The sequence below is a fragment of the Misgurnus anguillicaudatus genome, chromosome 2, assembly GCF_027580225.2.
Source record: "Misgurnus anguillicaudatus chromosome 2, ASM2758022v2, whole genome shotgun sequence".
In the NCBI taxonomy this organism is placed as follows: Eukaryota; Metazoa; Chordata; class Actinopteri; order Cypriniformes; family Cobitidae; genus Misgurnus; species Misgurnus anguillicaudatus.
Window position 1 is genome coordinate 46,310,311 of NC_073338.2, and position 18,163 is coordinate 46,328,473.

At 36.3% G+C, this 18,163-nt stretch overlaps 1 protein-coding gene across 2 annotated transcripts in view; it reads right to left on the minus strand.

Moving 5' to 3' along the window:
• Positions 1–308: 308 nt before the first annotated feature.
• Positions 309–18,163, minus strand: part of pax3a (paired box 3a) — a 32,628-nt gene continuing 14,773 nt past the window's right edge. For both annotated transcript variants that reach the window (XM_055203493.2, XM_055203492.2), the window contains exons 5-9: positions 15,838–16,037; positions 14,117–14,282; positions 13,617–13,837; positions 9,060–9,323; positions 309–1,835 (exon numbers count right to left, since the gene is read on the minus strand). In XM_055203493.2, coding sequence (XP_055059468.2) covers positions 1,818–1,835; positions 9,060–9,323; positions 13,617–13,837; positions 14,117–14,282; positions 15,838–16,037 — 869 coding nt within the window. In that variant the 3' untranslated portion in view covers positions 309–1,817. The remainder of the gene's footprint in view (positions 1,836–9,059; positions 9,324–13,616; positions 13,838–14,116; positions 14,283–15,837; positions 16,038–18,163) is intronic.

Genomic DNA, 18,163 nt, shown 5'->3' on the forward strand with positions numbered 1-18,163 from the left:
GCTGATTTGATCTAAATGTCCCAAAAACTTTTAAACTATTTAATGCTACAACTTATAAAATAAAGTTTGACATAATTCAACTGTATTTTATAAGTTATAAGAACTCATATCTAGTCAAGATAAATAATAGTAAGTTGACATGACTTGTAAATCTGGAGTGTTAAAATTAAGGCAGCAAAGAATTTTTACAGTGTGAGCTAACAAAAACCATGCAAATCGTTGTTTACTTCTGAAAAACGAACAATGGACAACAAAAACAGTAAGTAGTAAAGGTTAAAGGTTGTAATAATTTCAAGAACACATAAGACTGGAGGCCATTTATTTATTTTTCTTATAAATAGTAAATAGTGCTGCATTTGACACATTATCCATTAACAATTATATGCAGTCAAAAAACAAAGTATTAAAAAACAACAAGGTAAAAAAATCATTGTTTCAATAAGACCTGCAGGTGAGGACTGAGAAAGATTGCAGGAGACGAACGAAAGTTGCTTGTATCTATACATAAATTATAAAACAATGGAATCATCTGTAATGGAAAAAATAAGAATACATAGCATAAACATAACATGACGTTTAGGAACGGATGAGATTTGTGAGCAAGCGAGAGGAGATGAGTGTTAATGAGGTATTAAGTGTGTATTGCACTTTTATTGGGTTTTATTTTTTGTAATGTTTGTGTGCGTCTCTCTGGTTTTGATCAAAACAGCAGACAGTACAACCATCAGATCCCAGCGTCACTAAATGAACTGGACGTAATGTCAGCTGCATTTTTACATCTTGACACGCTGTCTGAATTAACGTACAATGCATGTAATGTTGCAACAAAATAGCAGACTACTGCATTGCTTCATCAATTAAAAAATAATAATAGTCAGTATACATTGTATACCACGCTGTATCCGATAAGCCATACTGTAGTATTTCAGTTTGAAATTCTTGGTAGTAAAGGGGTTGGTCTCATCCTCTTTAGTCCAGATAGACTTTAATGAGAGTAACACACGTTCACTCGCTTTCTCTCTCTCTCTATCTCTCTGAAACGACTAAAATACCAAGAGACACTTGAGTGCATTCCACACAGGTCACTCTCTCTCTCTCTCTCTCTCTCTCTCTCTCTCTCTCTCTCTCTCTCTCTCTCTATCTCTCGAGATCCTGAGAGCTTTGTGCTGAATGTGAACATGTTTCATTTATTTACCAATGAAGAAATGACCAAAGTTGCCATGTCTGTCTTTTCTGAGCCCTTATTGCCTAAATATATCAGAAACAAAGCAAAATCATACATTTTTAAATCTTGTGTCACTGTCACGTTGTGTTGCAATGGACACCAGTCACTAAAGTGCGTCCGTCAGGTGACAGCCGATAACAGAGTAAGGCGTAACACGTTTCCCTGCCATTCGATACGCTTTACATGCACAGTCTCTGTTTTCGTTTAGTCCTTTGTATTTCCTGTCGATTTTCCCTTTGTCTTCCTCGTGTCCCACGGCGCGTGTTTCAGGAAGGAGGCTGTAAGTTTTGTCGCGTGATGCGGTACTCCAGAGGAGGATGGATGGAGACTAACCCGTCCCGAACCCCAACCCAAACTGACCCTAGCCACAATTTGTCTCTCCCAATAATTTAGTTGCACATTTGGAGCTTCGAAACAGAGGAGCGCTGTGTCTTCTGAGCGTCAGAGATCCAGGAGTGGGAGGTGGAGGACGGACGGTCATTTTGGTCAAACATTCAAGAGGTGAAGAAGAGCTCAAGTGCCGGAGTTTACAGTCAAACCATCCACAGTTTACATCTCCTTCCTGTCGTTTTCAGTCAATCAAGGCTGAAGTTCAGATAATGAAAGGCACCTGAGAGAGAGAGAGAGAGAGAGAGAGAGAGAGAGAGAAATATTATGTCAAGGCTTCCCAATATTTTAGGGTTCACAATGAAGTTACATAATTTGCATAACTTTATCTTTTAAAGGGGCCATGGCATGAAAATCTGACTTTTTCCATGCTTAAGTGCTATGATTGGGTCCCCAGTGTTTCTATCAACCTAAAAATGTGAAAAAGATCAACCCAGTAACTTAGTTTTGGTAAACCATGCACATGAAATAGGTTGAATAGGTTGTTGAAATGTGGCTCTCCTTATGATGTCATAAGGAGCTCTTATTATAATAATACCACCCCTTAATCTGCACTATCCAACCACAGCACTGCCATTTAGTGCAGAGAAAAGCACAATTGAGTTTTAATTTAAACAAACCACCATCATTGTGATCAGTGTTTTAATTTCATCAGCTCATTTGCATTTTTAAAGGACACACCCAAAGTTAAAAATGTACAGGTTGACAACAATATATTTGCTCCTGTATAGCTCAGTGCTAGAGAAATGTGTTTACAGTGCAGAAGTTTGAACACACATACTAATAAAAATACCTTGTTGGGCTGGTTTTGTTACGCAGATCTGGCAACCCTGACAGGATAATGACAGACGCAAAAGCGCAAACGAACGGAGGTTAATAAAGGTTTAATTTCGTCCTTTAATACAAGTGAGTTTGTATTTGTTTTGTTGTTGGGTTTTCATAAAAATATTATTGAACCACAAACTAAACTTCTGTTTTAAAGTAAGGGGGGAATCCAGGTTTTTATTACTGTAACAACACATGCATATCATTTTAATATAATAGCTTTTTTGATAATAATGAATAATGTTAATTTTCATCAAGGTCTAACATTTCCTCATTAGCACATCCCTGAAGACTCAATTAATTTAGTTTATTTATATTTTGACATTTAAATATGTTTTACTATTTAAAAGCTGCACAAAAGTTTTTTTATTTAAGACTTAAAATCTCAAAATATATAAAGATTATATTAGTAAAATATATTAGTGTGGCTTTTGCACTTTTAAAAGTAAACTTCTACGTGTGAATGTCCTAATTTAGTGCCATATTTAGCTAAAACAAGTAAAAAATCACATAGAGTAATACTCGTGTTTTATCAGATTAGTCGATTAATCGAAAAAAAATTAATAATAATTGTGTGATTAATCGATTATGAAAATAATCGTCGCATCCCTATATGTGAGCTGGTGTGTCTTTGGGATCAGCTTTAATCTTTTTTGTCTGGTCATCATACAAGCATCCCCAGAAATGTTCCTAACAAAGTCCCTGCTTATTCAAATGTCCTCCTTTACTAATAAATAAAAATGCGATTGCACGTATGAATAAATCAACTATTGCATCACAACTATATATATATATATATGCAATATTGGCACAAGCCTAGTCAAGCTGAAGAACAATAAACCAGCAAAAGATGCAAAGCAAAGACAGATCTTGCAAAACACAGCACATGATTGAGAGCGCCGGCCCAGGCCAACTCGACTAAAAGATGACAGTTTGGGAAAAACTAAGAGGGAAAGACAGAGAGAGCTGGTCTATATTTAATTCTGTATGGATCAGAGTCAATGATCAACAGTCACTACAGATCTGACCCCTTTCTCAAACACATGGTTTTAATATCTGCTGCCACGGGCCATTCTACTCCTATACGAGACCCCCACAAACTCCTCTGCGCCCCCGCGGACCCCCAGCTCTGTGCTTATGGGCTGCGGACCCCTGCAAATTAATGACATCAAGATGCAGTCCTGGATCGGGCACTCGCCATGCAGTCCCGGTGTCTAAGCCCCCATCCCGCCTCTGTCAAACATATACTGAGATGGCTTCTCCTCTCGTTTCAAGCTCTATCGTGAATGATATCTTTGTTACTCAGGCCTCATTACATGGCTGGCTGATGGATGCCTAGATCTGATGAGAGAGCTCATCTCACGGGGTTGCGAAAGGTCACCGGCTAAGCATCGCGATCCACGTCATCGTTTACCTGCGCGGTGGTCGGACGAATTAGATGATCATGATTTTGTTACAGATGTAAAGGCAAATTCAAAGTCGACATGATCGTGTTTCTCTACGTAATTAATTCATTTTAAAAAAGTGACTTGTGCAGTGTTGGGTGTAACTAATTAAAACCATGCTACTAACTTAACTAGATTTTCAACATTTAGACATTCAGCTAACAGGCGATCTTCCAAGATCTTTGGCTTATTTCATGTTAAGGTTGTGTAAATGTTAAAAAACTGACTTGCAGCGATTTGCTTGAAGTACAGTTGAGTTTACAAGAAATTTGCACACATTTTTCAATGTTTTAAATGCGTAAAATTACATTTATATTCATGCATTTAGCAGACGCTTTTATCCAAAGTGACTTACAGTGCATTACAAACTATTGATTATTTTAGTATGCACTGCAAAAAATACTTTGCTGCCTTAAAATTTTTTGTTAAATCAACTCCGATTTACAAGTCATGTCAACAGAGATGAGTTGTCACAACTTACAAAATTTTGTTAAGAAAAGTCAACTTCATTCTATAAGTTATAACAACTCACCTATAGTTATAACAACTCATCTCTAGTCAAGATAAATAATAGTAAGTTGAAATGACTTGTAAATCCGAGTTGATTCAACAAAAAATTTTAAGACAGCAAAGTATTTTTTACAGTGTGTGGATCGAACCCATGACCTTTACGCTGCTAAAGCAATGCTCATCTATTTGAGCTTCAGGAACAGGATTAAGTCAACATCCTTGTATATGTGGGAAATGTTTTTTTAAATAGTTTCCTTAGTATTTTTCCGAAATGTGACCCTGTCTGTGAAATCCATGCAGTCTATAGTCTCATAATCTAATCTAAAGTTTGATTTCACATTGATTTCAATCTTTAACATGACCTTCCCTCAGTCAATATTAAAGAAATCAAGGTTATATTTTATAGGGCTGCACAATATACTATATTATATATATAGTTGCCGTGATAACTGTGTATGCTATATATCCATATCACAGATAATTGCGATAATTTAAATCATTTTGCATGTCTATCATGTGTGTGTTGCATGTTTAGATTGTCCAAATTAGACCAATCAGAAGGGGCCTTACTAAAAACCCACCAAGTAGGTATTATACTGTTATACTATTGGCTAGACCACGGGCGCAAAGGTATACCTAGCGGCTCAAAGCAGAAAGCGGAAAATAAATATGGCAGGGCTAGAGACGAGCGAGGAAAACGATAGCGACAAACTTGTGCCTAAAAAGAACGGTACGTCTGAAAGGTTTTTTTGTAGCCTGAATTTTATATTTATTCTTTATGCCATTCCAGCATCCACGTCTATATTCATGGCAAGAATTGATTAATTCATACACAAGTTTTTTTATTCAGACAAGTGACTAGATGTAATTACATCAGAGGAATGTGTATTACCTGTTTATTTCATTATGATAATTACATATCTAAATGATAAAAAAAGTCAAGAAATATATAGAAACATTGTTATCGCAATGTTCAACAGTAGAATCGCACATTGCATTTTCATCATGCAGCCCTAATATTTTATATATAACCCTAAGTTACATGTTTTCACAGAAATGATCTTTACATGATATCTTTAGCTGGGTTTTCACATGTAGAGTCACAAATTTCAAATAATGTGGAGGTCACAGGTTTTTATCTAACCTCAAACCCAAGTGACAACGGTTTAAAAAACCAGAATAAAACTGAGAAACCAATACATAAAACGACACGAAAAGATGCAGCGTATTAAGTGAACGGGAAGGACGAGTGTATCATATGCACGCAAAATTGACATTTGGTGTATGTACTGCACGACTTTTCACACTGTGTGCTATTTATATACAAATCATGATAATGGACTGATGCATGCTTGTCTTTGTCATTTTTCCAGCTAACAATATATGTCTGAAGCACATTATTAAATATGTATAAAACATGTGTACTCTTAAATATGTAATTTTTCACGTATTGGTTACTCTTATTTTTAGTTTTCGCTTTTTACCATTGTCGTTTGGGGTTAGAACAACTTTTTGTTACATAAAGTGACATCATAACCCAAACCCCAATTCTAACCCCAACTCCAAGTGACCATGGTTTAAAAATAGACAAAAAGATTAAAAAAGCAAATCCCTAACCTCAAACCCAAGTGACAATGGTTCAAAAAACCAGAATAAAATTGAGAAACCAATACATAAAATGACACGAAAAGATGCAGCGTATTAAGTGAACGGGAAGGACGAGTGTATCATATGCACCCAAAATTGAAATTTGGTGTATGTACTGCACGACTTTTCACACTGTGTGCTATTTATACACAAATCATGATAATGACAGATGCATGCTTGTGTGTGTCATTTTTCCAGCTAACAATATATGTCTGAAGCATATTATTAAATATGTATAAAACGTGTACTCTTTAATATGCCATTTTTCGTGTTGTTTCAAGTATTGGTTTCTCTTTTTTTTCAGTTTTCGCTTTTTACCATTGTCGTTTGGGGTTAGAACAACTTTTTGTTACATAAAGTGACATCATAACCCAAACCCCCAATTCTAACCCCAACTCCAAGTGACGATGGTTTAAAATTAGACAAAAAGATAAAAAAGCCCTAACCTCAAACCCAAGTGACAATGGTTCAAAAACCAGAATAAAATTGAGAAACCAATACATAAAACGACACGAAAAGATGTAGCGTATTAAGTGAACGGGAAGAACTAGCGTATCATATGCACGCAAAATTTAAATCTGGTGTATGTACTGCATGACTTGTCACACTGTGTGCTATTTATACACAAATCATGATAATGGACTGATGCATGCTTGTGTTTGTCATTTTTCCAGCTCACAATAAATGTCTGAAGCACATTATTAAATATGTATAAAACGTGTACTCTTTAATATGCCATTTTTGCGTGTTGTTTCATGTATTGGTTTCTCTTTTTTTTCAGTTTTTGCTTTTTACCATTGTCGTTTGGGGTTAGAACAACTTTTTGTTACATAAAGTGACATCCCAACCCAAACCCCAATTCTAACCCCAACTCCAAGCGACCATGGTTTAAAAATAGACAAAAAGATAAAAAAGCCCTATAACCTCAAACCCAAGTGACAATGGTTCAAAAACCAGAATAAAATTGAGAAACCAATACATAAAACGACACGAAAAGATGTAGCGTATTAAGTGAACGGGAAGAACTAGCGTATCATATGCACGCAAAATTGAAATCTGGTGTATGTACTGCATGAGTTTTCACACTGTGTGCTATTTATACACAAATCATGATAATGGACTGATGCATGCTTGTGTGTGTCATTTTTCCAGCTAACAATATATGTCTAAAGCACATAATTAAAAATGTATAAAACGTGCACTCTTTAATATGCCATTTTTCGTGTTGTTTCATGTATTGGTTTCTCTTTTTTTTTCAGTTTTCGCTTTTTACCATTGTCGTTTGGGGTTAGAACAACTTTTTGTTACATAAAGTGACATCCCAACCCAAACCCCAATTCTAACCCCAACTCCAAGCGACCATGGTTTAAAAATAGACAAAAAGATAAAAAAGCCCTATAACCTCAAACCCAAGTGACAATGGTTCAAAAACCAGAATAAAATTGAGAAACCAATACATAAAACGACACGAAAAGATGTAGCGTATTAAGTGAACGGGAAGAACTAGCGTATCATATGCACGCAAAATTGAAATCTGGTGTATGTACTGCATGAGTTTTCACACTGTGTGCTATTTATACACAAATCATGATAATGGACTGATGCATGCTTGTGTGTGTCATTTTTCCAGCTAACAATATATGTCTAAAGCACATAATTAAAAATGTATAAAACGTGCACTCTTTAATATGCCATTTTTCGTGTTGTTTCATGTATTGGTTTCTCTTTTTTTTTCAGTTTTCGCTTTTTACCATTGTCGTTTGGGGTTAGAACAACTTTTTGTTACATAAAGTGACATCCCAACCCAAACCCCAATTCTAACCCCAACTCCAAGCGACCATGGTTTAAAAATAGACAAAAAGATAAAAAAGCCCTATAACCTCAAACCCAAGTGACAATGGTTCAAAAACCAGAATAAAATTGAGAAACCAATACATAAAACGACACGAAAAGATGTAGCGTATTAAGTGAACGGGAAGAACTAGCGTATCATATGCACGCAAAATTGAAATCTGGTGTATGTACTGCATGAGTTTTCACACTGTGTGCTATTTATACACAAATCATGATAATGGACTGATGCATGCTTGTGTGTGTCATTTTTCCAGCTAACAATATATGTCTAAAGCACATAATTAAAAATGTATAAAACGTGCACTCTTTAATATGCCATTTTTCGTGTTGTTTCAAGTATTGGTTTCTCTTTTTTTTCAGTTTTCGCTTTTTACCATTGTCGTTTGGGGTTAGAACAACTTTTTGTTACATAAAGTGACATCATAACCCAAACCCCAATTCTAACCCCAACTCCAAGCGACCATGGTTTAAAAATAGACAAAAAGATAAAAAAAGCAAATCCCTAACCTCAAACCCAAGTGACAATGGTTAAAAAAAACAGAATAAAATTGAGAAACCAATACATAAAACGACACGAAAAGATGCAGCGTATTAAGTGAACGGGAAGGACTAGCGTATCATATGCACGCAAAATTGAAATTTGGTGTATGTACTCCATGACTTGTCACACTGTGTGCTATTTATACACAAATCATGATAATGGATGGATGCATGCTTGTGTGTGTCATTTTTCCAGCTAACAATATATGTCTAAAGCACATTATTAAATATGTATAAAACATATGTACTCTTTAATAGGGCGCTTTCGTGTAGGTTTCTCTTTTTTTCAGCTTTTTACCATTGTCGCTTGGGTTTGGAGTTAGAACAACTTTTTGTTACATAAAGCCCCAAACCACAATTCTAACCCCAACTCCAAGCGACCATTGTTTAAGAATAGAATATAAGCAAAATAGAAGCAAAATCCCTAACCTCAAACCCAAGCAACAATGACTTAAAAATGGAGAAACCAATACATAAACGACATAAAAAGATGCAGCACATTAAGTGAATGAGAAGGACTGGCGTATCATATGCATCCAAAATTGGAATTTGGCCTATGAATTGCACAACTTTTCACACTGCGTGCTATTTATATGCACTTCATGAGAATGGGTGTTGGTATTTACCTTGCTTTGTCCATATTGGCTGTATTGGTAAGATGCAACATGGTCCACGCTGTACCCGGATGAACTGTAGCTGGAAGGGCAGTAGGATTGAGAACTGGGCAACGTTGGCATGCTTGGCAGACCCGACAGAGCCTCCAGTCTCTGAGAGGAGTGACAGCTGGGAGCCATGCCCGTACTGGGCTCCAAACCGCCCGGTAGCGGAGAGAGAGCAAAATCACTCTGGGGCTGATGGGGAACTCCACCCGGATTCAATAGTCCCATCACCTGAGAGACACAAGAGCAAACAGACTGGTTATCAATTGCATGTGGTAGCAAAGAAATGACAACACTTTTAAGAGGTCTGACTTGGGCACCAAGAATCTTATAGTGGCCACCAAAATCCTTGGAATCGCTTTATTTATATTATACACATTTACTTACTTATTCTGCACCAAATAAAACATGAAAAGCCTCCTTTTCTTTTAAGCCTTGTGATGTGGAATGAACATATTAAACTAAACATAATTTTGTAATTTAATCCATAAAGAAAAATCCTTATAACCAAACAACAGACTGTGACATCTCAACCCGGTGTCTGCAAACTGATCTGTTGACAGCAAGTAAAGATCTTACACCGCCTGTGTCTAAATCTCTGCGGTGACGGACAGATGGACACAGGACACGGGTGTACCATCAAGAGCGTGTCTGTTAGCTCTCATACGCCACACACATCAGCCCTCTTCCTCTGCTAATCATTAATCCAAACCAGCCCGACCCAAAAAAAAAAACTCCCGCACACCGACCGACCGCCCGGCTGTCCAGAAACCATGAGAGTCAAATTATTCCCCGTCCAATCGGACACATGGTTTCTTTTAACCCATTGCCTAGCGCAGCCAAAGGAGGGCGGAGTCTGCATTTCTTCGCCCGGTTAACATTTTCCTAATAACAATTCTGTGTTTGGGAAAAGAACATAGCCAGTAAAAAAAGGAAATTTTTAAAGAAGTAAGAAAAGCTTGAGAAGAAAAACAAGATATTTCTTCAGTATTTGATGCTAAAATCCAATAGAAAGCAATGGTGTGTAAACAGATTACACATTAAACGTGTTGGTATAAGGGGGTAACTGTAAATTTTTATCCCAAATTTCACAAGAAGTCAATTTGGAAACATTTGGGGACATCCTCACCAATTCCTAAAATATATAATGCCGTGTTTTGTTTTAAAAAAATGTGTATATGTGGTTGGTCCTCATTGTGTGCATATGCGTGTCCATGAAATTCCTCTCTGGATTCATGAAAGAGATTTTCAGGTGTTTTTTCGCCACCTTGCAGATAACTCAACGTTCACACGCTCTGTAATATAAAGTACGACAGCACATGTGTGAGCCACAGTGATGTGTGATGCTTAACAAATGAGAAGCACATGGAGGTTAAACTCTCTCGTTCACCTCCCGGTGGGAGGCCCGGACCCCACGACATCTGAGGTGAAACCTAAAATGTTCTTTCCATCGTGAGACCACAGACAGGAGTTGTTGACAAAAACCTTCCTCATAAAACATTTTCCCAGCCAGCAAGATGCATGTACACGCAGCTGTAGGATGAAACCTGAGGGACGAATCCGGCCCACATTCAACAATACGCAGATAGACATCCCTTTCTTCGTTTATACACAATTTAAATTTAAAAAGCCACCATGTTGCCTTCATGAAATGATTGCGGTGGGTAAGTAAATGTTTTCCGAAGTGTGAGAAAAATTATGATTCATTTTGAGCTTATTTAGTAAAATTGAAATGTAAACAAACAGTGCCATGTTGAAATGCATCAATAATTCTGCTTAAGAAACGTTTGTATTGGTTTGCTTCAACAGGTTGGTTCTCATATAAAAAGATTACACTGCACAGCACTGTCCTAATATAAAAAAATCACGCACATCTGCAATGCTATGATGCAGAGTAAATTTTAAGAGAATTTTTACAGCTTACTATTTTAAATAAAAAGGAAGAAAAGCGAACATTAACTTTTATTTGTTACTTATTTATAATAATTGATATACAGGCCTATATGTAATTGATATATAGTACTGTTCAGGCATGGGCATTATTGAAAAATTAAAGTGAAATAATTTTACTTTACAAACCAATTTACCCAACGAACATCCCCAGCTTCTTTTAGCGACCACGTATAAATACATAATTCAAACAATTAGCCGACAAAAAAACTCATTTGCATAAATTACACAGCGCATTACCGAAAGTAAATTCTCCCATTCCGATCAATTAAGAGCCTGGAACATCCCATAATTACAATCCCAGACGCACCAATATCAACTATCATCGTCATGACAACAAGAATCCTTGCGCCACCGGTCGACCCTGTCCCTGGTTACACACACACACACACACACACACGAGCTAATGGCAATAGCAGATTGAGTATTAGTGAGAGAGTTACCTGACCTGCAAGTCATTCCCGGCACAGGAATGTCGCCTTAATGACCGGGAATTGGTACTGATTAGAAACCCTGCTGCCGAGGGCATTACAATTAGACACACTTCAATTAATACGTCATGTTAAATAACTTTGTGCTGTTCAGTTATTGTACGCAAGATCGATACTAGTGGTAAGGATCTGTCATTTTATAAGATTCATAAGCATCATAAAGTGAACAGGAATATATATGCATCATATCAGTTATACACATATGGAAATGTGTGTTCCTGTATGCATCTTGAATGCATTGCAAGTCACTTTAAAGTGTCGTAAAAATCTGAATACAAAAAGACACAGATTGATACCGTATGACTTTGTCTTTTTGTTAGTTATACAGTACAGTGCAAAAGTCTTTAGATTTGATGTTTTTGCAATTGTATAGTGATCATATATAATTATTTCTCAGTTTCTTTATTGGAATACAACTAGAAAATACAGGACATTTATATGTAGTATTAAAAACAGTACAAGATTAAGTATTTAGGCTAAACTCCACTTTCTCTTGAGCAATAGCAGGATGTCTTAAACCTAAATGAAATTAAATCCTAATTTCTTATTCTAAACGAATGACTTCAGGACTTCAGTCTCTTCCCAAAGCTCAAGATGTGTTTAGTGTCAAAAAAGGTCAACACTAAGTACTGACCGATGCCTGAAAAAGGCATTAAGTTCTGAAAATTCTGTAAATTTTTTCCTGTATTTTGTTTGTATTTTAATTAAAAGTGTGGCAAATAAATATGGATGGACATTAAAACTTTGCTAAAACAACAAAGATCACCATGGTGGCCTAAGACTTTTGCACAGTAGGCTACTGTAGATATAAAAATAGAGACCACTTTAGGATTATTTTTAATTTGTCTAAATTTACTATTTATTAGGTAAAATTATCTTTTATTTTTTCATTCTGCCAACTACTGACAACATTTCTGGCAAGTTCCTAATAAAAATAATGTTTTTATTTGCATTTATTTACTGAAAATTTAAATGGGGAAAACATGGTGCAATAATAAAAAACAGATAGATGCAGAGAAAATAAGTTAAATAGTTAAAATAATTACATTCAATAACCCTGATTTTAATCACAACTTTAATGTGACTTTGTATTGCTGTTGGGTGACTTTATGTCTCATGAGGTTTGCTTTTGTTGAAATTCAATGGATACTGTACAGAAATAGTTGCAATACATGTAGAAATTATAAATTATATGGAGTTTTTTCACAGCTGTATATATCAAGAGTTTCGTTGCAAAACGAGGTTTTTTGGTTCTGTATTCCAATTAATATCAATTCAACTGCAGTTGGTTTGTTTTGAAAATTATACAGCTAAGTAGCTCCATAAAACAAAAATAATAACATGATAACATAATAATAAACATGTTTTGACAAAAATGTTAAAAACGGAGTTATCTCGTTTTGGAACGAAACTCTTCATATGTAAACTACGGTATCAAATCAATAAAAGTGTTTTCTCATATTTCAGCATTGTTTGTTTGCTATAAATGGCCACATAATCTACAGATCTGTTTTTCATATTGTTTTCAGCTTCGAAGCCCCGGGGCACCATCTGTCTCTATCAATCTATTTATCCTGATGTGTCCATCCATCTCTTTCTCTCTTTCATGTTGTTTATCTGTCTCTTGCAGCGTTCAGGTTTTGGTTTCTTCACTCACAGAAGGACGGTCCGCAGACCGAAGCTTTCCTCTTTAAGTCTTTTGAGCAGTCAGGAGCTCATTTTCTGCTTGTTAGCGCGTCACGCGCATCATGCGAGCTGACAGATAACAGCTGATGAGTGTGTAATTACAAATAATTGTCTTTCAGATCTCGTTTCCGTCATTTGGTCCTCGTCCTCATCATCCAAACCTCTGTCTCAACATCCGTTGGTTAGTATTAAAACAGAAGCTCCTCTATAAATGATTGAAACTGGCATTTCGAAAGATATACGACCTAATGACCATCCAGGACATCAACTAACAAGATGCCTTATATTTGTATTATTATAATTGCTCAGCTCTGTTCCATTAAATAAAACAGCCATTTGCCATTACCTCATCCTATTTTTGCATATATACAGACAGGTGGCCTTTCTTTAGACTAACCTGTGATGGGATGCCGTTGCTGATGGCAGGGTTAACTGGGTTTGCATGGCCTGGCGTGGCCACGTAGCCGTCCGAGTAACCAGAGAAGCCATGGCGTCCGGAGGAGAGGCAGTAGGCTGAACTCCCCTCCTGCGGTCCCGGTCCGCTGCCAAGCCCAGTCTGATGCACTGAGGTTGGAGGCAGAGGTTGAGGCCGGTGAACCGTACTGGGTTGCTCAGACACTGTGGAGAAAAAGGCAGAAATAAGCAGAAAGATAATAAATGAATTGCGGTCGTGCATTATAAAAACTTGCATTTTAGAAAAGTTTTGCGCATGTGAAAATGTCTGCATTTGGGTAAATGAAAATGTTTTTTGACAAGAACAAGGTTGCTGTGTTAATTTAATTCCTGAGTGATCCAAAGTGTGTATCCCCTTGAAATCTAACCCACAACTTTTTTATGAGTCCCGAATGCAACGCTCTTCCAACTGAGCTTTGAATATGGCGTGTTAGGTCTTCTCACCTTGCGAAATAGATGAAGGAGGATACGGGCTGTCCGCCAGCTGATACGGCTGCAAACTCGACATGGCAGAGGGCGGGAAGCCACCGGGAATCAGGTGATTAAATGCCATCAGCTGATTGGCTCCAGCCTGCTTTCTCCAACGAGCTCGTCTGTTACTAAACCACACCTATGAAAGAACAAACAACGGGAAAACTTTACAAAAAAGTTGTATTAGTAAACATTAGTCAATGCATTAACTAACATTAACAAACAATGAACAATATAGTTTTTCAGCATGAATTAATTCTAGTTATACCATGGGCCTGTTGAATGTTTATTCTGATTGGTTCCACGGGTATGCATTATTTTTTGATAAACACACACCTAACATGTCAAATGTCTTAAAAATAACCACCAGAGCAATGTCTGTGGAAATTGTGGTGGTATTAGCGTAATCATTGCCTCAGGTCCTTTGAATTATTTAAAAATAATACACACCCGCATTACCACCTTAGGTGTGCCTTATTTTTTTATAATTCAATGGCCTGTCATCAATTATTCCTTACGTAATGTAAGTTAATATCAATACAATTCATGTTAGTTCATGGAGCATTCATTAATGTTAACAGATACATGGGCTGATTTTATAAATGTATTAGTAAATGCTTAGATTAACATGAAGCAAGCTTAATAAATGCTGTAAAAGTATTGTTCACAGTTAGTTCATGTTAACTAATGCATTAACTAATTGTTAACAAATACAACCTTGTTGTAAAGCATTAACCAAACAACTTTTCACACAAACTTATGTACATATTATAAAAGCTTACATTAAAGGAAAATAGAGGTTTATGTCATATGGAGGACATCTTTCTGTAATACTGCAGGTTCAAATGAGAAATGGTGCCAATTTTTAGCATTATTATTTTCACACCCTTCATTCAATTCGAATTTATTTCTATAAATGTTTGCATTGTATCAATCCAGCTTTATGCTAAAAACATATTAGTAAATAAAAATATGACCTCAACTGAATTTTAGTGCTTGGTAACATCAACATTTTTCAATTGTGGCAACAGTCAGTTTCTGAAATCCGCAAAACTTTAACCAAAGCAAATGAAAAACTTAAAGTCACTTGAGTTTAAATTGTCTTGACAGAGGCTTACTGAATACATGATATTATCGCAAAATATCCTTTATGTGTTTTTTCTGTGTGTGTGTGTGTGTGCTTGTATCAGTGTATACACAGACACTCTTTGTGTATTCAGTGGCTTAAGGCTTGTTTTTCGGACAGGAATTGAAAGGATGATATCATGTCACGGGTTCAAGTTTAATTGGGTTAAAAGAACTTAATAATAGACTCATAAAAAAGTTTTGGATCAGGGGGTTTTCTGCGGTACAACAGAAATACGAGGGTACAAACATGAAGTCAGACGTGGCACAAGAAGTCATGCGTGTGTCATGTGACTGTAGGGAAGGGGTGTGTGGTTAAATTTACAGAGCTAAACATATTTACATGACCATTTTATAAGGAAAGCCTGCATGAATATCATGAGGGAAAGATATGAATAAACAAAGTAATACCAGTAATTTTGGAAATTTGTAGTGCCCATAAGCAAAACAGCTTATAAATCAAACTAAATAATGTTTATTTGGAAATGTAAAAATGTTTTTGTGAGAGTTAGGCCAAGGGGATGGAATATATAGTTTGAACAATAGGGTGTTTGTGTGTGTTTGTGTACCTGCACTCGTGCCTCTGTGAGTTTGGCTCTTTGTGCGAGCTCTTCTCTTGTGTATATATCGGGGTAATGTGTGCGTTCAAAAGCTCTCTCTAACTCCTCCAGCTGCTCGGCCGTGAACGTGGTCCGACTGCGGCGTTGTTTCCTCTTCAGTGGCAAACCCGGTTCTGAGTCCACATCAGAGCCCTCGTCTGAGTGACTTGCTATAGACGAAACACAACGTAAAACAAATCACATTATAAGCAATTACTCAAAAGTAAACTCATCTGTAAGAGTCCTAGTTTGTTTCAGAAAATATTCTTTCTGAAACTCAACACTGCTTTCAGTTAGGGCTGCATAACGATTAATCGCGACTAATCGTTTGCAGAATAAAAGTTTTTGTTTACATCATGTATGTGTGTGTGTGTGTGTACTGTGTATATTATTTATATATAAATTATTTGTATCATTTATATATAAATTTGTATTATTTATATATTTATATATAAAAACACACACATGCGTGTATAATTTTAAGAAAAAAAAAAGTATTTATATAAAATATAAATTATATGTAAATATAAAAATGTATGTAAATATTTCTTAAATATTTACATGCATATGCATGTGTATTTATATATACATAATTACTATACACAGTGCACACATATATGATGTACAAAATATTTTATTCTGCAAACGATTAGTCGCGATTAATCGTTATGCAGACCTACTTTCAATTCTCAGGCTAAAGAACATACTAATACAGATAACATTTATATATAAGTACAATAATGATAAAAGAACCATCAGCACAGAAATACTTCAGAATTTATTGCTTTAAGGTTTAAAAGCTACAAAAAGTTGTAAACAATGAAAAACGTTACAATAATATTGTTGATAGTTATTAGGTTTCCACTTGATTAAGTTTGAAGGTCTGTATCTCTAAATCGTTTTCTCTCCCCATCCTTCTGTATACACACACAAACATACATCGCAGCTCTCTCATACGCAGGTATTATTTTGCATGTTATTTCAGCTGAAGTTAGGCAGGGGCGAGAGACTCTTTCGTAGTTAATTCAGCAGAAGAGAATGTTAGTGTGAGCGGAGTGAATCTGTACCCAGAGGAGGGGCGGCCCTATCAAATGATTAGCCTCCTCAAACTAGCGTGACAGTCCGCTATTGTCCAGTAATACGCTGCGAAAGCCCCCGGTCCATGACTCGCCAACGCCACATCTGCTTCGTCTGACGCTTGCCATCTCCTTTCTCCTATTCACTCTTTTCGATTTTCACCCCCATACGGTTTACAACACAAAACGTTAAAAAAGTCTTCGTCCCACCAAAATCGTCACCAGAGACCTCAATATAAACAATTATTACAAATATATATGTTTTACTTTAATGACACTGTTTGGAGAAAATATCATTATTTATATAGCTCAAACTCGCACACATTTACGAAGTATAATAATTGCAAAAACTAAATTCATAAGATTTGCTAAATTGTTTATGAATCACCGGTGTTGATTCTTATTTATGTATTCTTACTCAATATGCATTGCAGAGATTTTCTTTTTTACTTATTTGGTTAAAAAAAATCATAGCTGACCAACAACAGTTTTCGAAATGACAAAAACTCTGTGCAATTGTATGTATCTCTTAGTGAAAGAGGAGCAAATGAAAGATAAATGATGTAAAGGATAAAGACAGTGCCAGATTTTAAACTAAAATAAGAAGAGTCACAAAAAGAACACAATGTCATCATCCTGGAGCCAAACTCGCATCACTCCGTGCATCTCCCAAGACTGAGAAAGGACATAGAGAAAGAGACAAGGCCGTCCTTTTTCATTCATCCGTTTTAGCACCACAGAGACGTCTTTAAATGCAGTTTCCCCAAAACTCTGAACTATTTACAGCATACGGAGGCTGTAATAATCCACAGTTAAGGAAACAAGTTCTCATTTCATCTCCACCATCCAAACTTTAAGACCATAAATGACTAACAGGATGAAAAATGGCAAACGCAAAACATGTTATTCTCCGAAATCAAAACAACCAAGAACGGCTGCATGAGACCAAATCGCATTAAGTTCTTGGTAAACGCTTTTTTGCTTTTCCTCGAGTTTGGATCATAAGCTAAAAAAGTCAAACTGCAATTTTTATATTACACTGTTGCGTTTGGCATTCTCCCTCTCTCTGTCTCTCTCTCTCTTTCTCCCTCTCTCTCCTTTGGGAGTTATTTGGCCTGGTCTTTTGTTGGCCTGTTTAGTGGGAATGGTGACTGAGCTCTTTGGAGTCTGATTTCCACGCTCCATCTGTATGTTCCATGAGCTCGATCCGGCTAGCATTG